General features: G+C 39.7%; 1 protein-coding gene and 2 long non-coding RNA genes across 3 annotated transcripts in view; 1 reads left to right on the forward strand and 2 right to left on the reverse strand.

Annotated features, from left to right (window-relative positions):
- Positions 1-21,804, reverse strand: part of LOC148885189 (uncharacterized) — a 169,803-nt gene that overhangs the window by 55,988 nt on the left and 92,011 nt on the right. The gene's annotated exons all lie outside the window — the stretch shown is intronic.
- Positions 2,538-9,598, reverse strand: LOC148885193 (uncharacterized). Its single transcript, XR_016118100.1, has 3 exons — positions 9,461-9,598; positions 3,188-3,365; positions 2,538-3,063 (listed from the first exon to the last, which is right to left on the reverse strand). It is a non-coding gene; the product is annotated as an uncharacterized LOC148885193 (long non-coding RNA).
- On the forward strand, positions 4,512-21,691 carry clcn7 (Cl-/H+ antiporter 7). Its single transcript, XM_089019130.1, has 25 exons — positions 4,512-4,836; positions 6,002-6,073; positions 6,972-7,037; positions 7,242-7,307; positions 7,426-7,558; positions 7,639-7,748; positions 8,391-8,471; positions 8,550-8,612; positions 9,503-9,586; positions 9,655-9,748; positions 10,807-10,871; positions 11,518-11,634; positions 11,715-11,769; positions 11,985-12,045; positions 12,876-13,017; positions 14,486-14,579; positions 14,683-14,855; positions 16,367-16,418; positions 16,499-16,626; positions 17,565-17,650; positions 17,730-17,865; positions 18,823-18,882; positions 18,982-19,158; positions 19,259-19,339; positions 20,091-21,691. The coding sequence occupies exons 1-25, from the start codon at positions 4,723-4,725 to the stop codon at positions 20,175-20,177; spliced, it is 2,397 nt and encodes a 798-aa protein (XP_088875256.1). The 5' UTR covers positions 4,512-4,722; the 3' UTR covers positions 20,178-21,691.

Raw genomic sequence — 21,804 nt, forward strand, 5'->3', positions numbered from 1 at the left:
GATATGCGCGAGCCGAGCCGCTAGACCTAACTCAAAAATATTTCTATTTTGTTTTTGGAATCTGACTCATTCACGGAATGTGTGTGTGTGTGTGTGTGTGTGTGTGTGTGTGTGTGTGTGTGTGTGTGTGTGTGTGTGTGTGTGTGTGTGTGTGTGTGTGTGTGTGTGTGTGTGTGTGTGTGTGTGTGTGTGTGTGTGTGTGTGTGTGTCACTAAAAAGGAAGTCAAACCTGTTCCGATCCTGATGATAAATGGCGTAAAACACGTCTAAAATAGCAGATTTGAAGGTCTTTGGGTGACAAATGTAAACCTCTGGGCCATAGATTAAGAACACGAATTTTGCGTAACATTTGACCCAAAAAAATGCCTCAAGACAGTTATGACAAGCCACAAGTTATGAAATCTGACACTCTGTGGTCATTTTCAATTAAGGAAAAGGGAGAGGCGTGGCTTATTGCGCCATTGAAAAATATAATACATCTGTTTATTCATTTTTATAATAATATCCTGTGACTGTAAGGTGTCCTTGAGAGTTTTGAAAGGTGCTTATAAATGAAATTGATTACACACAGAAAACATATTACTGTAAAGTGACCTATTTTGCCTGGCGCTTATTATTATTATTATTATTATTATTATTATTATTACTATTATTATTATTATTATTATTATATTATTATTATTATTATTTGTTGGCTATCTATTATCTATCTACTAGCTGGTTAGCTAGCTTTCTGTCTATTTACTTCCAGGTTGAGTGAACACTGGCGCGTGTGGCTGCCGCTGCTCACACACAGGAAAACATATCCTGTGACTGTAAAGTGACCTTGAGAGTTTTGCCTGGCGCTTAGAAAATATTATTATTATTATTATTATTATTATTATTATTATTATTATTATTATTATTAGTAGTAGTAGTAGTAGTAGTAGTAGTAGTAGTAGTAGTAGTCACAGTAGTAGTATTTGTTGGCTATCTATTAGCTATCTACTAGCTGGTTAGCTAGCTTTCTGTCTATTTACTTCCGAGTTGAGTGAACGCTGCCGCTTGTGTCTGCCGCTGCTCACCCACAGAAAACATATCCTGTGACTGTAAAGTGACCTTGAGAGTTTTGCCTGGCGCTTAGAAAATATTATTATTATTATTATTATTATTATTAGTAGTAGTAGTAGTAGTAGTAGTAGTAGTAGTAGTATAGTAGTAGTAGTAGTCGTCACAGTAGTAGTATTTGTTGGCTATCTATTAGCTATCTACTAGCTGGGTAGCTAGCTTTCTGTCTATTTACTTCCGAGTTGAGTGAACGCTGCCGCTTGTGTCTGCCGCTGCTCACCCACAGAAAACATATCCTGTGACTGTAAAGTGACCTTGAGAGTTTTGAAAGGCACTTGGAAACAAAATGTATTATTATTATTATTTGTTGGCTATCTATTAGCTATCTACTAGCTGGTTAGCTAGCTTTCTGTCTATTTACTTTACTTTGGTTAGCTAGCTATCTATTAGTTATCCATTAGCCAGCTAGCTAACTTTATCTATTTGAATTATTCCAGGTTGAGTGAATGCTGGCGCGTGTGGCTGCCGCTGCTCACCCACAGAAAAAATATCCTGTGACTGTAAAGTGACCTTGAGAGTTTTGAAAGGCGCTTATAAATGAAATGTATGATTATTATTATTATTATTATTATTATTATTATTATTATTATTATTATTATTTTTTTTTGGAACGACTCAACGACAACAAAAAAAATGCATTTTTTTTTTCTTATCCAACTCTATGACTTTCCCTTGCTTTTGTTTTGTTGTGCCGCTCTCATAGCAGCTCTCCTCCAAATACGTGGATGGAGGACCGCACGCCTGTTCAACCGCATTGTTGAACTATTTGTCATTGGATCAGCATGTACAGCAGCACCGAGCACAGGTTTTTACATTTCTATAATTAATATTTGCATGCCTTACAAATTAAAGTGGGAGGCTTTTCGCTGATATGTCCAAAGTAAAAAACAAAACTTTAAAAAAGGGCGAAATTTCATGTGATTTTTCGGGAGGATTTTTTTTTTTACTCAATCCAGAGATGAAATGCACATCAGCGGTGGTATCCATGTAGGTGTGTGAGAGGGTGTTGGCGTTCTATGATGTCAAATGGGTGAGGTGATGGTATGTGCGTGTCTGTTTCGCCCGACCTGATGGACGACATTCCTGTCAATCGAGCCATCCCTCACAACACTGTACATTATGCTACAACTCTTGCAATGTCAAGTGTTGAAATACGCATGCAGCCTGACCCAATTTTTTTTTTTTTTTTTTGAGGGCCTCCGTGACATGAAAATCATGCTATTGTCAGACTTAATAATAGAGTGTATTCTCCTCCACCCTAAAAAAAAATAGCATAAATGTTTGCAATCGATTAAAGGAGTCCTCCCATATCAATTCGGGCCGTCAATTACAGCTTTGTTTTTTCCTTCTAATTTCGCCATCAACACAAAGTTTTCAGACCAAACAAAGTACCCAAAATGCATTGTGTGTCACTTTCTCAGTCAGGGGCGTTCCTTCAGTGACGTCACATACGGACTCGTCACCAACTCAAAAACAAGACTTCCTGAATATTCAGCGCCAGTCTTAAAACGTAAAATATAGCTATATGCGGTGGAATCTTTATCAAATACGCTCAGTAGAAGTCATTTCAAGTGATTTTACAAATTATGGTTGTCCTTTAAGTTTGTAAACAAGATATCACTGTACTTCATAGTTATTCAAAGTTGCCTTTGTTGTCACCTTGAAGCCATAAAATCACTCACCAAATAGAAATATCACAATGCTGAGAATTGGAATGGGTCCTGCGGGCGTTTGATGGCTTGCCAGCCGAGTGACGTCATCGTGAAGGTTGCGCTCCATATTTGCGGTAAAGTTCAAAGGGGCGGGCCTTAGTTGGTAAGGTGCGGTGTGCAAAGTCATGGCCAGGGTTAGAGTAGTCAAGAACATCAGGAAGCTTTGCGCCCCGCTTTGTCCATCAAAACCGCTGCTAAGCTAACAGAAAGCAGGCGAAGCAATCCCACAATGGCAGCATCGTACCTGGAATGGCGAACAGGGGGGGGGGGAGGTCGCGACTTCAGGACAGTATGCAAAAAAATGCTCATTGATTAAAGATAATGAGCTGTCATGCGCAGAATGAACGAGTCAGGTGGCATTTTCATACTTGGGTTCCAGCGAGACGTTGCTTTACGAAAAAAAATGGGCTCCAAGTAGACTCAAATGGGGCTGATGCCGGTCAACTGTTGCAGCAAACGCATGGTCACTGAGATGAGAATCGGATGCTAGTAGATGGGTTGAGCTAGCTCGGACCAGGTCGTGTGGTTCTGCGGACGGATACTGTGCTGCGTTCAAGGACACAAGCAGTTAGATAGCTAGCTGGATATTAGCTATATGGGTATCTAAGTGGCTAGCTATCTAGCTGTCTATCTGTTGGCTATGTATTAGCTGGATAGCTAGCTTTCTATCTATTTACTTCCGGGTTGAGTGAACGCTGGCGCGTGTGGCTGCCGCTGCTCACCCACAGAAAAACTTATCCTGTGACTGTAAAGTGACCTTGAGAGTTTTGAAAGGCACTTAGAAATGAAATGTATTATTATTATTATTATTATTATTATTATTATTATTATTATTATTATTATTATTATTATCTTCCGAATACTGAGAGCCCACAGGAGATAGAATAGCTACTATATTGCGATTCTGTTCACGGCCACTAGAGGGCAGGCTTGCACACCAGCATGTGAGTTATAATAATACATAATAATAAACAGTAATACATAATAATAATAATAATAATAATAATCATCATCATCATCATCATAATAATACCCAATTTAACTAGATTGCCGAAGTGTACAAAACTATTTGAAATAAACCAAAACACATTTATTGGAGCATGATATTTCTAAATTGCAAACGAAAAAACATAATTTGACTAAAATCTATTTTTCTAATATATCAACATTTTCAATTTTCTTTAGTTACTACACAATCAATCCTGTACTATTTTGACATTCTATTTGCTATCTATTAGCTCTCTAACTAGCTATCTAGCTAGCTATTAGTTATCTTTAACTATTATTATTATTATTATTATTATTATTATTATTATTATTATATAGTCTAGTAGCGTTTTATGTGGGCTTGATTCTGAAAAACTGAAGAAAAAAAAGATCCATAATGCATTGCGACGAGCGGACATGTTTATTCCGTCATGCGACCGTTTGCTGCATTCGTAAAAATTGGGAAATCAGACAATCATACTCTAATTGTCCCAGTTTATACCTAAAGCATATGTAAACAATAAATATATCGTATTCTGATAATTTTGTTGTGGCTCATTACAATACATTTTCCTTCGAGAAAGCTCTCATAAGTCATTTTAATGTAAATAAAGGACAGGCTGTTTCTTGCGCACTTGAGTCGACTGGTTTACGCGTCGACGTCACAATGCCACGGTGCACAGTTCAATTGTAATTTAGCAATTTCAAACTACGAGTTTAAGCGCGCCACTGCACGCATCCTGGTCGGAGTTTATAAATATCTGACTCGCCCTGTTCCTTGGACGCAGCGTTACTAAAGCGTCACGAGGCACAGGAATGGCGGTCATGTGGAAATGCGAGGAACATGGCTCGATCTAACCATTTAGCACAATTCATGAAGTAATACTACAACCCTCGGAAGTACCGGGGGGCTGCCATGGCTGACATTACGAAGAAAGTGTCGTGGTCGAGCCGAGCCGACGAGCCCGGTGCCGCTGGCGAAGCAACGCCGCTGATAAACGGCTCCGAGAAACGTCAACACGACCCGGAGGTCCGTACCACACAGCTAGCATGCTAAGCTAACGGTTGATGAGGCTTCCAAATGCATTCACGTATTATCGCGATTATTTATCGTAAAATACTTAATACTACACATTAGCACCGCGTGTTTGCAACGAAATAGCATCTTAGCCACTATGTATTTTTGCTAACAAATTAATTATTTCGTATCTGCTGTTTGAAGGTCTAAATAAGCGAGAAGACCAATGTAAACATTTTTTTTTGTTTTTCTCTACGTTTTAAAATGGTACACGTCAACAACAATAGTCTTATCGGGGCACTTAACACGTACTTATCTGCGTTAAATTTTTTTAGTTAAGCGGGGATTTATTACTCTTTACACACATCTGTTTTTCTGTTTCATTCAGGTTATGGGCAGGTAAGACACCTGCCCCAAATCAAAGTAACTATGACGACCATAAACTGTCAAAATTTAATGTAATACAATTTTATAGTATGCCTGAAAATATATTATTCTATTATATACATAGTTTTAATGGGACAATCTCTGACGGGACGAAAGATGGATGATGGTATTTTTGTTTGAATGTGTGTGTCAGTGGTAAGTAGTGCTTCACCATTCCCCCCCCCAACGAAAATGTTCCATTTTCCATATTTCCATTTGTGATGATTTTCTATCCTACAAACTGTCATAATTTAATTCTTTTAAAGCCTATTCACAAAGTGTCTTTGATTGTCTTAATGCTTCTCTTTGCCTGTCAACATTAAGTCATGCAAGTGTGATGAAAAATCAATTCATTTTCATCAAATGATTTGAAAATTGATGACAATAAATTCACGAGTTACTGTTCATCTGATACATTCCTTCCAGTCAGCTGTTCCGTTTACATAACGGCACTGGAAAAATGAAGCATACTTCCACCAAAACTAATCATGTCACTCTGTCCTCACTGAAGGTGGAAGCACATTCTACTCTTGTGTTTTCGGCACATATTTTCCATGCTAATACTTCTTTTCGTCATTTAGACTCTGACCACAGCTCAATAAATCCTTAAAAAAACACATATAATAACAGTTACATGCTCTAATATAAGAAAAGTCATGATTTAAAAATGTACTGTAATTGTTTGCTATCATGATGTGAACAAACCAGTTCTTAATAAATGTATTTCTTGTTTTGTGTTTATGCTCCGTAGCCTGGAGGAGGCGCTGTCTTTCAAATAGGAAGACTCAGCTATGTGGATTTAGAGGAGATCACATCAGATGAGGTGAAGTGTCACTTGGAATGTTCTTAAAAGACAACCGACGCCTCTGGACAAGTTGCGTCCATAATTTGTAAAATCACTTCAAATGACTTCTACTGAGCGTAATTTACAAAGATTCCACAGCTTATATTTTACATTTTAAGACTCGCACTGAATATTCAGGAAGTCTTGTTTTCAAGTTGATGACGATGCCTGATGTGATGTCACGTCTGGAAACGCCCCTGATCGAGAAAGTGACACACAATGCATTTTGGGTACTTTGTTTGGTATGAAAACTTTGTGTTGATGGCGAAATTAGAAGGAAAACACATGAATAAAGCGATGGTGAATCGTTGTGTGTTGCACCAAGACTACTATTTGATACTAGTTGACACAAATTCCCAGCAGACAAATCAGCCCATTTCCAACGGTGCTTTTGCGCCATCTTGTGCATTTTCTGGGACGCTACATTGGAGTCCAGACGACTGGAATTGATACGGAAGGACTTCTTTAATCGATTGCAAACATTTTTGCTTTCCTCTTTAGAACTATTTGAATCATATTCATAACTGGATGAGTAACAAGAAAGCTTCTTCTCCGAATCTGAAACTTTTGATTCTAGAGCAAGGCAAGACGTCCTGGTGTGACGTCACGAACAAGGGGGCGGGACCTTCTGAAACTTGGCATCTCCGAGGTCATTTTGAAGTCGTTTTGGGACACTTTAACTCATTTTTATTAGTGTTTTGCATTTCACTAAAAATATCAGCATGCATGTTTTGGGTATTTTAGATGCTATAAAACGTTTTTCTGGTGTCAGTTAGGAAACATAAAAATGGTGTCAGGGGGAGACAAGTAAAAAAAAAAAAATCTCATAAACGCAGTGTTTATCCCAACTAGTGTAAACACAGAATTCTTCTTGCAGGAGTCCCATCGAGGTCGTCTCAAGGAAATCCCTCATAATGAGAAGCTGCTGTCACTCAAATATGAGGTAATAAACAGAGTCTGAGGTTTTTATTACGATGCATTGAATGTGTATGTAGTCCTAAAACTCAATATTCTGTGGGTCCTGGAATTGTGAGTGAAAATGACAAAAACCCTGGCACTGGTGTGGACACATTTTTCCACATGGTCTGGCAGTGAATGAGTTACTGATTTTTCTATACTAAAAGTGTAAATTTTTTGGTGTGTTTAGAGTCTTGACTATGATAACATCGAGAACCAACTATTTTTGGAAGAAGAGCGTCGTATGAGTTACTTGGTGAGTGGATTCGAAACCCCGCTTCATAAAATATATTCTGACAGGTCACTTCTGATGGGCCTCCTCATTAATGGTGCATGGGATGTGAGTCATGAGTCGTCATTTCTTGTTCCTCAAGGGTTTTCGCTGTTTAGAAATCAGTCGTTGGGTGATCTGCGGCCTGATTGGCTTCCTGACGGGCCTCATTGCCTGTTTAATCGACATTGCGGTGGAGCAGCTGGCTGGAATGAAATACCAAGTGATCAAAGAAAGTATCCAAGTACATTCCCGATGATGACACACACACTTCTCCCGCTCGAATACATCTTTCCTTGACCTTTGACCTTCCCAGACATTGAGAGGTTTACAGAGGTGGGCGGACTGTCGCTTTCTCTCATCCTTTGGGCTGTCCTCAATTCCACCTTTGTCATGGTGGGCGCGATCATTGTTGCCTTTTTTGAGGTAAGACTCACTTTTCAACTCGGATAAGAAATGATACTATCTAGCTAACTATCTATTAGCTAGCTAGCTTTCTATCTATTTGAGTTATTCCGGGTTGAGTTGAACGCTTAACGCCTAGCTAGCTAGCTCTTTGGTATTTATTATCTATTACATATCTGTCGTCTGTCTGTCTGGATTGCTATTTTGCTATAGCTAGCTATTAGATGTGTGGATCACTGGATAGCTATCTGGCTGAATAGCTATTAGCTATATGGCTAGTAGCTAGCCGGCTCACTTTCTATCTAATTGAGTCACAAATGTCAGTGTTACTTTGTAAAGGCCTCCCATAGCTAATAGCTATCTATTCGCTAGCTATTAGGTATCTATTCGCTAGCTATTAGGTATCGATTCGCTAGCTATTAGCTATCTGTTGGCGAGCTATTAGCTATCTGTTGGCTAGTTAGCTCACTTTCTATCTATTTGAGTTACTTGCGGGTTGAGTGAACGCTGGCGCGTGTGGCTGCCGCCGCTCACCCACAGAAAAACTTGTCCTGTGACTGTAAAGTGACTTTGAGAGTTTTGAAAGGCGCTTTGAAATGAAATGTATTATTATTATTTATTATTATTACACATCTAATTGCTTCTTCCGCCCACTCTATGAAGCCGATTGCAGCAGGAAGTGGTATTCCGCAAATTAAGTGTTACCTGAACGGGGTCAAGGTTCCGAGAGTGGTTCGACTTAAGGTATGTAAGGTATATAAAAAGGTATATAAAAAAATACAATAAAACCTCATATCATGTATGTTGTGTGTACTTTGTCAGACGCTGATGGTGAAAGTTTGCGGTGTGATTTGCTCAGTCGTGGGTGGACTTGCCGTCGGAAAGGTCAGAAACGTTCAATATCTTTATGATCTGATTGGTTCTGTCAATGTCGGTGAGATTTCCAGATTTCTACTGGTTTTTATTGTGATTTGGCGAGCAAATTGGAATGAGATCTTTTTTTTTTTTTCAGTCAGCGATAATACTTTTTATGATATTTCTGTTTGATGCCCAGTTTACGAACATTCGAGTTACGAAAAACGGTACATACAATCGTTTTTCCGGACGAGCTCGCTTACGATTGGCTTAGATCAGGGGTGTCAAAGGTGTCGCGGGCCACATTGTAGTTATGGTTTCCTCTCGAGGGCCGTTATGAATTTGGGGAACCCATTAGAATGTTTAAATCCCTTTCTAATATTACACAGAGCACACAGCAAATTAATGAATAACTCGTTTTCAAATCTGAAGTCAAGAATAATGACTTTTATTGTGGTTGACATCCAAAAATATGAAATTTTGGCTCAGATTTTAGCAATCATCATGGAATTTAACAAGTGCGATTTGCTTTCGCGGGCCGAAAAAAATGATGTGGCGGGCTGGATTTGGCCCGCGGGCCTTGACTTTGACACCTGTGGCTTAGAGTATGTGGGCGGGGAGGAAATCCGTCTTCTCAGTTGACGCTCATGGAGGACGCGATGTATAACAAAATGTAATGGCTTCTGGCATGTAATTCAATAATTACGTACAAGCAGCTTCAGTCATGGCTGACTGAAGACTCAAGGATATATGTCATCGTACTACAGTCCCGTTCAGTGTTTGACTTCAACATACATTCCATACAAAATATAGCAACTTACGACCAAATTCACCTTACGAACGACCGCTCGGAACAAATGTTGTACCCATACACCTACTTTGTGATGCTCTGTCTCCTTGTTTTCCCCACCATCCCACAGGAAGGGCCAATGATCCATTCCGGAGCCGTAGTCGCCGCGGGGGTCTCGCAGGGTAGGAGCACGTCTTTAAAAAGAGACTTTAAGGTTGGTGTCGGGCACCGGATACACGTGTGTTGTTGTAACGCCGCGTTAAAAATATGTACTGTTTACAGATCTTTGAATACTTTCGAAGAGACACGGAAAAACGTGACTTTGTGTCTGCCGGAGCCGCTGCTGGAGTGTCGGCTGCGTTCGGAGCACCAGTTGGTAATATCAAGAAGCTTAGCAGTTGGGCAATCGGGAGTCGCATCGGGTTTCAGTGGGAACCGGTAGAGCCACAGTTTATCCTGATCAAGCGTGGTAGAAGGTTCAAAAGTGCCCTTTGTAATATAATGATAATGATACATTTCATTTATCAGCGCCTTTCAAAACTCTCAAGGTCACTTTACAGTCACAGGAAAAGTTTTTTTTTCTGCGGGTGAGCAGCGGCGGCCACATACGCCAGCATTCACTCAACCCAGAAGTAACTCAAATAGATAGCAAGCTAGCTAGCGAACAGATAGCTAATAGCTTGCGAATAGATAGCTATTAGCTAGCGAATAGATGGCTAATAGCTAGTGAATAGATATCAATTAGCCATCGAATAGATAGCTATTCGCTAGCGAATAGCTATCTATTCACGAGCAAATAGATAGCTATTAGCTAGCGAATAGATAGCTATTAGCTAGCGAATAGATAGCTATTAGTACTTGAAACGTGAAACAAAATGGCAGACCAAACACCCCTAAAGATCGTGTCAACAAAACAAACACCAGCATAATAATAATAATACATTTCATTTCTATGCGCCTTTCAAAACTCTCAAGGTGACTTTACAGTCACAGGATAAGTTTTTTTCTGTGGGTGAGCAGCGGCAGCCACACGCGCCGGCGTTCGCTCAACCCGGAAGTAACTCAAATAGATAGAAAGCGAGCTAAGTAGCCAACAGATAGCTAATAGCTAGCGAATCGATACCTAATAGCTAGCGAATAGATACCTAATAGCTAGTGAATAGATAGCTATTAGCTATTGGATGCCTTTACAAAGTAACACTGACATTTGTGAAAGATGAACTGCAGTTTTCAGTACGCACAACTGGATTGGATTGAATAAGCCTTTATTAGTCTTGCAGTGGAGAAATTTACATTTCACAGCAGCAAAGTAATGAAAACAAGAGGAAAGGAAAGAAAGAAGTAGAAAAACTACATTTAGAACTTGCTGGAAACACTTGGCAGCCACTCTTTTGCTATCTAATTGCCACAACATTTTCTTTCTTGGGACAACAGGTGGCGTGCTTTTCTCTCTCGAAGAAGGCGCTTCTTTCTGGAACCAGATGCTCACGTGGCGGATCGTAAGTCACAAAGCTCAAGATTTACTGCTTCACACGAACACTTGGGCCATTAATTAACTCATTTGCTGCCATTCCTTATTTTATTTGGCAATTGAAAATCGTGATGTGTTCCCGAATTTGGTCATGTTTTGGTTTTTCTTTGATAGGTGCCGATAAAGCGCTGGTCAGACCTCTGGCAATGTTTTTCCCTTCCATGCGGGGGCAGCTTTTGCCTTTTTTCCATGTTAGCGCTTTGTTACAGATTCAGCTGTTGTTAAATCACTTTATAAATCAATATGTATGGTGTTGTATTTTGAACAGGCGCCCGCATTTCACGCTCAGATAACTCCAGACCCATATAATTTAGGGATTAACTTTTTTTTTTTTATTAAAAAAACAGAGTAAGGTTTTTTTATAATAATGATAATAATACATTTAATTTCCAAACGCCTTTCTGAACACTCAAGGACACTTTACAATCAAAAGAACAATACACAGCTGCATTAAATGTTTATATAGTCCTAAAACTCACTATTCTGTGGGTCCTGGAATTCGAGTGAAAATGACAAAAACCCTGGCACTGGAGTGGACACATTTTTGCCCATCGTCTGGCAGTGAATGCGTTTTAGATCTTGTGTAATGCCTTTCCTTTTTTTTTGTCCTGCAGTTCTTTGCATCAATGATCTCCACCTTCACCCTGAACTTCTTCCTGAGTATCTACCATAACAACCCAGGTGACCTTTCCAACCCCGGTCTCATCAACTTTGGACGTTTTGAGAATGACGTGAGCGCCCCGGAATTTCCAAAACGCCATCAACGCTGATTTTTGTACATTTTCAGTCAGTAATTGTAATCTTTTCACAGAGCGTGGCCTATTACCTCTATGAGATCCCTTTGTTCATCGCCATGGGTGCTATAGGTGATTCTTTCTCCATTTTCTTGTTACTAGAACGAGCTCGTTCGCCAATAACACATCACTCATTGTGGCGCTCCGTGTGTATCCCGAAAAATAGTTTGTATGCCAAGGTAAAATTTTCATAAATGTAACGTTTGTAAACAGAAAAGTTCTGAAGTCAAGGGGTTCGTAAACCGAGGTATCACTGTATTTCACCCCCTCATGCCCCTGCACTGCAGGTGGTCTTCTCGGAGCTCTGTTCAACATTCTCAACTATTGGCTGACCATCTTCAGGATAAGGTAACCACTTGACGACGCATGTGTTATTGTTTTATGTCTGGAAGCGACAATTGAAAACAATTGTGCCCTTTTACACTACTCTCGTTTTGATCAATTGGGATGTATTTCTGCAAAGAAGTGTGATCGAGGCATCTTTTTATGCTTTTTACTTGTGTAATGCTTCAGCATTATCTTAGATTCGTTTTAGAGAAGTCTGGAACCATGTTTGTCATATCAATACAGTGAGACCTCAATTTACCAACTTAATTGGTTCCCAGAAAGAGTGTGTAAGGCGAAAAGTGTGTATCTCAAAAAAAAAAAAATTCCCATAGGAAACCATTAAAATGGGAATAATTAAAGAAATAAACGGTGCTGTAAAATAAAGTTTTATTCCCCTTTTTGATGGTCATTGATGGCTTATGGAAGGTAACTTGGTAACTTAACCTCTGATGCTGTTCGGTCGTGTGCTTCCGCCGAAGATCACTCCGCCAGCCGTGGTGGGTGTGTATTATGAAAATAGTGCTTATTATAAGGTTTAATTTTCATAAATTTGACGTTTGTAAGACGAAAAGTTTGTAAGATAAGGTGTTTGTAAGTTGAGGTCTCACTGTATTTCGCTAGTTGTAACAATATTCCCAATATAGCTATAAGCTATATATTAGCTAGCTTTCTATCTATTTGAGTTACTTCCGGGTTGAGTGAACGCTGACGCGTGTGGGCGCCACTGCTCACCCACAGAAAAACATATCTTGTGACTGTAAAGTGACCTTGAGAGTTTTGAAAGGCGCTTAGAAATGAAATGTATTATTATTATGAAATATTAAAGTGTAAAACATGACTTGTTCCGCCAGGTATGTCCATCGACCTTGTCTACAAGTGATGGAAGCCATGCTGGTCGCCGCGGTGACCGCCACGGTGTCGTTCACCATGATTTACTTCTCCAACGACTGTCAACCTCTTGGCCCCGACCACACGGAGGAGTATCCTCTGCAGGTGAACACGTGCGATATAATTCAATATTCTGCGGATGATTGAATTGGATTAGCCTTTATTAGTCTCGCAGTGGAGACATTTTACATTTCACAGCAGCAAAGTGATGAAAGGAAAGGAAGAAGTTGAAGTATCTCGCTATCCAGCTATCTAGCTAGTTATCTAGCTGGCTGTCTAGCTATCTCGCTGGCTGTCTAGCTATCTCGCTAGCTATCTATTAGCTATATAGCTATCTAGCTGGCTATCTATTTGCTATGTGTTAGCTATTTAGCTGGCTGGCTAGCTATCCCGCTAGCTATCTATTAGTTATATGGCTATCTAGCTGGCTAGTTATCTATTAGCTATCTATTAGCTAGCTAGCTCGCTTTCTAACTATTTGAGTTACTTCCGGGTTGAGTGAACACTGGCGCGTGTGGCTGCCACTGCTCACCCACAGAAAAAAAACTTATCCTGTGACTGTCAAGTGACCTTGAGAGTTTTGAAAGGCGCTTATAAATAAAAGGTATTATTATTATTATTATTATTATTATTATTAAAAAAAAACCACAAACTATAAAACTAAATAACAAATAATGTGAGAACTCGAAAGACATACAGTCATTCAATCTTAAGCATGTTGCACCCTCTTTGTTGTATGAAGCAGTTCTAAATGAAAGAGGAGAGGATCAAAGCGTCCTTTTCGCCAGTGGATCAGGGACGTCGTGTTGGAATGTGCACGTCTGCTACAAGCTAAAGGTTGAAATCAAACATGAAACGGTAGCATCCATTGACGAAAAGAGACTGTCTCACATCTCCCGTCCCTTGTAAATCCGCTTCATTTCCAACCCGCGGCAGTTCCATATACTGTCCACATTTGTGACCACATTTAATGATAAACCTGGGCAGATTTTTTTTCTTGCAACTACGCATTGATTGAAAAAAATAAAATAAAAATATGTTCTTCTGATATTTCCACCAACGATTCTTTTGCATCGTGCAGGAAATTATATATATATATTTTTCGAACTACGTTAGGAAGCGAAGTTAGATGATCTAAAATTGACGTTTACTGAGTTACAAGAGCATATATAACCATTCACTATTTATTATTATTATTACAGTAAAGTCTCATTATATCGATATTCAAGGGAATCCGAAAAAATATCGATATAACCGGGACTATCGATATATCCGACCCTGTTTTCATGTAATTTTCTCAGTGCGTGCATAGAAATAGTATCGATATAACCGGGACTATCGATATATCCGATATCGATATAACGAGACTTTACTGTATTATTATTTTTTGCATGTCATCTGCATCTTAGGCATTTTAAAAGAAAAAAAAGACCATTTTGTATCTCAACTAAACAGCAAAAAAATTCCGCTTTATGACGATAAATGACAAAGATGTGTTTTTTGAGAGCCATTGAAGCTCCCATAGAAAAAAAAAGATGATATCTTCCTCTTTGTCTTCTCATATATTCTGCAGCTGTTCTGTGCCGACGGGGAGTACAACTCCATGGCAACAGCCTTCTTCAACACTCCAGAGAGAAGCGTCCGCAGCCTTTTTCACAACCAGCCAGGTAAATTGTTGCAAATTCTGTGCCTTGAAGCTAATGCATATGACCAATAAGTGAAAGTGTGGGAAAAACAAATGACTGTTGAATATTTCTTCCCCTCCGAAAGGATCGTACAATCCTCTGACGCTGGGCCTGTTCACGCTCACGTACTTCTTCCTGGCGTGTTGGACGTATGGCCTCACCGTGTCCGCTGGAGTCTTCATCCCTTCTTTGCTTATTGGAGCAGCCTGGGGAAGACTATGCGGGATTCTACTTTCTGCCATCTCGACCACCGGAACGGTACGTGTGCACTGAGAAAGGGTGTCTATCTAATTCTATGCTGACTGATAAATATTCACTCGTAATGCCATACCCTTTTCTTCACATTTAACTCATTCACTGCCAGATGATGTGCAAAAATGTGTCCATTGCAGTGCCAGGGTTTTTGTCATTTTCACTTGAATTGCATGACCCACAAAATATTGAGTTTTAGGATTACATAAACATTCAATGCAGCGTAAGAAACATTAGACCGGGGGTGTCAAAGTCATTTTTTTTTGCCGCGGACCACATTGTAGTTATGGTTTCCTCTCGAGGGCAAGCCATTAGATAGTTTAGTTTAATCCCCTCCACATATTACGTACAGAGCGCACAACAAATTAATGAATAACTACTTTTCAAATCTGAAGTTAAGAATAATGACTGTTATTGTGGTTTACATCCAAAAATATAAAATTTTGGTTAGGATTTTAGCAAGCAAGTTTGATTTGCTTTCGTGGGCCGAAAAAAAATGATGAGGCGGGCCGGATTTGGCCCCCGGACCTTGACTTTGACACCCGTGCCTTAGACTCTCTTCTTTCATCAGAAAAAAAGAGTTCATTCTTAAGTTATATGGGTCTGGAGTTATTTGAGCTTGAAATGAAGGTGGCTGTCCAAAATTCAATGCAATACAGACGCTCCCCTACTTACAAACATTCGAGTGACGAACAAAGGTACATACAAACATTTTTGGAGGAACATGTATAGTATTCTCTCCAGTTGTACATGTACATATTTTATAGAGCATATATTTTATTAAATGCTTATTTTTCAGTACAAACCAATACAGGTTACTTATACAAGCTGTAAACATACTTAAATAAACCTTAAACATACTTATATAAGGAATCAAACAATTTACGAACAAATTCACCTTACGAACGATCGTTCAGAACGTATCTCGTTCGTAAGTTGGGGAGCGTCTGTACATACATAGTGGTTGATATAGCGCTTTAACAACAGCTAAAGCTAAACATGGAGAAAAGGGAAATGCCGCCCCGTTGTGGAAAAGGAAAGAAAACATTGCCAGAGGTCTAGCCAGCGCTTTATCGGCACCCAAGTATGTAAAAATAAAACCCGAACGAATTCGGGAATGGCGCCCTACGTCCTATTTTCAATTCCCGTGTAAATTTGTAAATGGCAGTGAAGGCGTTAACCCTCATATTATGTTACGGGTCAATTTTACCCGTTTTTGTTTTCATGTTGACGAAAGCACTGGATATCATTTTTTTTTCCATTCTTCAAAACATTTCCAAAATATCCCCAATGGGATCGAAAATATGTTGTCTCTCTTTTCAAGTATGTTTACAACATCTCAAAAACACAAATTGGATTTTTACATATGGGTAAAAATAACCCACAAACATCATTAACGTAATTTTTTTTCGACATAATATGCGGGTTAAAAGGGTTTGTGGTTACACTAATAAGTGGTTGCAGAAAAATAAGATACTAATAATAACTGTAGTGTCTTATTCTTATTATTTTTTCAGATCTGGGCCGATCCTGGTAAATATGCCCTGATTGGAGCTGCAGCTCAGTTAGGTGGGTACATTTCACCGATTCTGGACTACGGCACTCATCGGTTTTGCAAGACGCTTCACCAAGTAGCGTTGTGTGTCCAGGCGGCATCGTTCGAATGACTCTCAGTTTGACTGTCATCATGGTGGAGGCCACAGGAAACGTCACCTACGGACTTCCCATCATGCTCGTCTTGATGACGGCCAAGATCGTCGGAGACTACTTTGTGGAGGTCCGCGTGGTTCAGAGACTCACTTGGTTTTGCTTCAAAAGTTTCATTGGTGCAATTGTGAAGTCATTGCAGGGACTGACTTTATAAATAGTGGTGACATATTTTTTTATGGCACAATTACGCCTTGTAGACAAAAAAATCTCAATGGCAGATACAGTGATACCTTGGTTTACGAACCCCTTGGCGTACGAACCTTTCGGATTACGTTACATTAAATTTATGAAAATTCATGAAAATTTTACCTTGGCATACAAACTATTTTTCGGGATACACACAGAGCTGCCACAATGTGATGTGTCCTTTGCGATGCCATGTGATTGGTCAAGAACGCAGCAGTGAGGGGAGGTGGTTTAAACATTAAAGAGACAGGCAGACGACAGAGCGAGAGACTGACAAAATGGATAGAAAACAGTGAAATTTGCACTCGTTTCAACTTTGATAGTTCAAAGGCAGAGTGTAGACTGCAAGGTTAAAATTCCCATCAATCAGGCTCCACAAATAACCCGCACAAGCCATCGGTACACTTGATCCAAAAACTTATCAACCCAGCTAAACAGAACACTATTGATGAGGAACAAGGTAAAATTATCGCATAAGTGTTTAATGCTGAGGAAACCGGCCACTCCATTCCATCAAGCCATCACAAAGGTCAATAAAACCACTTTATTATACTGTACAGTTTATTTATTTACTTATAATACCATAGCACACTTATTATTCATAAAGTAAGGTATATTTTGTGTACTTTTAAGGCTTAGAAAATTAGAAAGTAGAAAATTGTTTTCTGGGGACCTGGGAACGGATTATTCTCATTTTAATAGTTTCCTGTGGGAAATTAATTTTTGGGATACACACTTTTCGCCTTACACACTCGGTCTGGCAACCAATTAAGTTCGTAAGCCAAGATATTAAAATAGGATTCTTCCTTTTTGTGTTAGGGTCTGTATGACATCCACATCAAACTGCAAAGCATTCCTTTCTTGCATTGGGAAGCTCCCGCTACCTCACACTGGCTAACAGCGAGGTAAAAAAAAAAGAATCCTCTCCGAAAACCACAGACATTTTTCCCTGCGAAATAATTGATACGAATTTTGTCATTTCAGGGAAGTGATGAGTTCTCCCGTCACCTGTTTGAGCAAAGTCGAGAAGGTGGGAACCATCGTTGACGTCCTGAGCAACACATTGACCAATCACAACGGTTTCCCCGTGGTGGTGTCGCAAAGTGATTCTGGTGAAGAGGTACGGAACAGCATCGCAAACACGGATACATTTTTTTGGGGTATTGGATTTTCTTGCGGGGGTGCCGATAAAGCGCTGGTCAGACCTCTGGCAATGTTTTTTCCCATTTGCCTTTTGTCCATGTTGGCGCTTTGTTACAGCTTTAGCTGTTGTTAAATCGCTATATAAACCAATATATATGTGTGCCTTATCTCCTACTTATGAACATTTGTTCATTAACTAGTTGGCTATCTAGCTAGCTATCGAGCTATCTAACTAGCTGGCTACCTAGCTAGCTATCTATTTGCGATATATTAGCTGTCTGGCAAGCTAGCTGTTTAACTAGCTAGCTATGTGTTGGCTATCTAGCAAGCTAACTATTGGGTAGGTGGCTATCTAGTTAGCTAGATATTAGATATGTATTAGCTGGCTATTCTATCTATTTGAGTTATTCCGGGTTGAGTGAACGCTGGCGCGTGTGGCTGCCGCTGCTCATCCACAGAAAAAAAACTTATCCTGTGACTGTAAAGTGACCTTGAGAGTTTTGAAATCCAATGTTAGAAATCCAATCCAATAAATCCAATGTGTTATTATTATTATTATTATTATTATTATTATTATTATTATTATTATTGTATTGTGTTTTGTACTGCCGCCCCCATTTCAAGCTCAGATAGATAACTCCAGACCCATATGACTTAGGAATTAACTCTTTTTTTCTGATGAAAGAAGAGCGGCTAAAGTTTCTTACGCTGAATTGAATCTATATGTCGTCCTAAAACTCAATATTCTGTGGGTCCTGCAATTCGAGTGACAATGACAAAAACCCTGGCGCTGGAGTGGACACATTTTTGCACATCGTCTGGCAGTGAATGAGTTAATAAGCCAGTCACTCAGGCCGCAAAAGCCAAAAACCACAGTCACGTGTCTCAAATATTTCCTCATAAAGAATACATTTAATGTTTCTTTTCCATTCAGCCATCAAAGCTCTGTGGACTCATCCTTCGCTCACAGCTCATCGTACTCCTCAAGCACAAGGTCGGTAGCCCGGATGCGGCGAGGTGGCCCGTTAATTCCACAAAGCCTATTTTCACAGGCATCAACATTGCAACCCGTCCCTCTTTTTGGTATTCGCAGGTTTTTGTGGAGCTGGCGCGATCGCGGCTGACCCAAAGGAAGCTCCAGTTGAAGGACTTTAGGGACGCCTACCCACGTTTCCCCCCTATTCAAAGCATCCACGTTTCCCAAGATGAACGAGAGTGTTTGATGGACCTCTCGGAGTTCATGAATCCGACGCCTTACACGGTCCCACAGGTGATCCCCATCGCCGCATATTTTGCGGCGGCGTCTTGTCTAGTGTCAGTCGCTCGGACGTAGCGGTGATATTCAGAGAGATGGTTTGTTTTCGTTGCAGGAAACGTCTCTTCCTCGTGTGTTTAAGTTGGTCAGGGCACTGGGCCTCAGGCACCTTGTCGTGGTGGATGATGAAAACAAGGTAAGCGTGGGGAATTGACATCATTTATGGAGGATGTTGCATGTGTTGATGCGCATGATTGTGTGTGTGTGTGATGAGTCTCGCAGTGGAGAAATTTGCATTTCACAGCAGAAAAGTGATAAGGAAAGGAAGAAGTAGAAAAACAAAATACAGGAGCTGCTGTAAAGGCTGCCACTTTCGCGGTGCCATCTTGAAGTCAAAACAACAACAAAATTAAATAAACGTAACATCCGACTTACGACCGAGTTCCGTTCCGAGCAAACGGTCATAAGTCAAAATGGTCGTAAGTCGAAATTCATTCGAAATGTTGAATAGAGACTCGAAGGCTAAATGACATGCTAACTCTCCCCCTCTGGTGCCATCACACCGTCGATTGCTGTGCGAGAGAGTGAGATGCTGGCTGGCTGGCCAAAATTGTCGTAGGCGTAGAATTAAAATTAAAAAATAGGGTCTGGAGGTCGTCGTCGTAAGTATGGGTGGTCGTAAGTCAAGCTGGTCGTAAGTCAGATGTTACCCGTAACAAATAATATGACACAACGCAAAAGAAACAGACAGTCATCCAATCTTAAGCACTTTCCGCACCCTCTTTGTTGTATGAAGCAGTTCGAGATAAAAGAGGAGACGATCAAAGCCTCTTTTTCACCAGTGGATCAGGGTCGTCATGGTGGAATATGCACGTCTACTTTCTACGCGCTAAATGTTGAATTTGAGATTCGGATTGGCTGAACCGGATGTTCTGTGTAACCTTCAGGTCGTCGGACTTGTGACCAGGAAAGACTTGGCTAGATATCACCTGGGCAAACATGGACTGGAGGAACTTCACCTGGCTCAGACTTAGTGTTATACAAACACACATATACACACACACACACACACACACACACACACACACACACATGCAAAAACTGTGCCATAAAGCATCCCCGTAGCTCGTCTATGACAAGTGCCTAACGTGACAACCAAACAACCTGCAGCAAAGGGCTTGATTACCAAAGAGCCCCTTACACACACACACACACACACACACACACACACACACACACACACACACACACACACACACACACACACACACACACACACCTTGTTTCAATGGTTTTGTGAGGTCCGGATAACTGCAGATAAATAAGTAGTGAGGACCACTGTTGCTGATAAGTTTAGAGAAGAACTAGTGTTAAATTTGAACACGAAATGTCATCCCATTTCAACTTATTTAAAAACAAATAAATAAAAGGTGGACTTAAAACTGAAATAACAGCAGGAGTGAGGACTCTGAATGGCTACATTCAAAGTCCTCACCCTTGTAGTGAATTTGGTTAAAATATCGTTTCACTTTTTGCGGCATGACTTTTCCCTCTCGTTAACCACACACACACACATGTACACATAAACACACACAGTGTGTAAAAAATGTGTGTATCCAAGTGAAATGAAAATACACACCAAAAAATCATTTTGGGTGATTTAGTGAGGACCTCTCTGAAACTTTAACAGATGCATATATAGACCTTCTTGAAGCCTTTAGAATGAAAAACTTGTGAGGACCGGCTAAAAGGTCCTCACTTGTCAAAAATGTCCTCACTACGTATGGTATAAAATGTCAATGGTCCTCACAAGACTCGTCATACAAAAACACACACTGTCTCAATCAATTTTACACTCCCACATATCACCATAATTTGTTTTCACACCCCCGAGGGTTGATTTTTGTTTTAAATAAAATCTCTCCATATCTTGACAGATGATAAATCTATCGTGAATTCACGATAATAATGACGACGAGGAAGTTTTCGGAACGCAAAATGAGTCGAGTTGAATAATTTAAACCCGCTGTTTTTGTGTATTGCATTGATTTTAGATGTTACAATTCCACAGTTAAAACGGTACTCCAAATGTTTTTTTTTTCCTGACAATTCCTATGTTATGTTATTTTGCACTGAAAGAATTATGTTATTTATTCCTTGTTTTAGTTTTTACAGAAAATGCACAAGAGAGAGAGATTTAGGTTACATACAACGTTTCAAGTGTGTTTTAAAAACAAAAAAAAAAATGATTATTTGGCTGCTTGTGATGCAATCTTTACTCTCGGTCAGGTATGCCACTCTTCATGACATTTTCTGCAATTTTTCATAATCCTGTCCGACAATGGGGGGAGTTATGATTTTTTTTAATAATCACTAAAAGATTTTTGCACTGTGGCTACTACTGAAAATTAAAGTGTGACCCAGGAAGTGTGATATGAATGTAAACATAGTTTCTCACCCAAGCAATCATTACCCATATATACCATAAAAAACTCAGAAATCTATCATTTTAATTTTTAATCCTACTCAGTAAACGTCTTCCCTTTCATACTCTGCTCCGTTACCTTGGTTTTTTTGTGTGCTTTCTGTCACTTTTTGTGAAACAAAACAACAAACAATGTATTTTGTTACATGAGTAATTCGTTTTTCACACAATTTTAC

Source organism: Hippocampus bargibanti, linkage group LG17, assembly GCF_051943395.1.
Source record: "Hippocampus bargibanti isolate YZ-2025 linkage group LG17, ASM5194339v1, whole genome shotgun sequence".
NCBI classification, from domain to species: Eukaryota; Metazoa; Chordata; class Actinopteri; order Syngnathiformes; family Syngnathidae; genus Hippocampus; species Hippocampus bargibanti.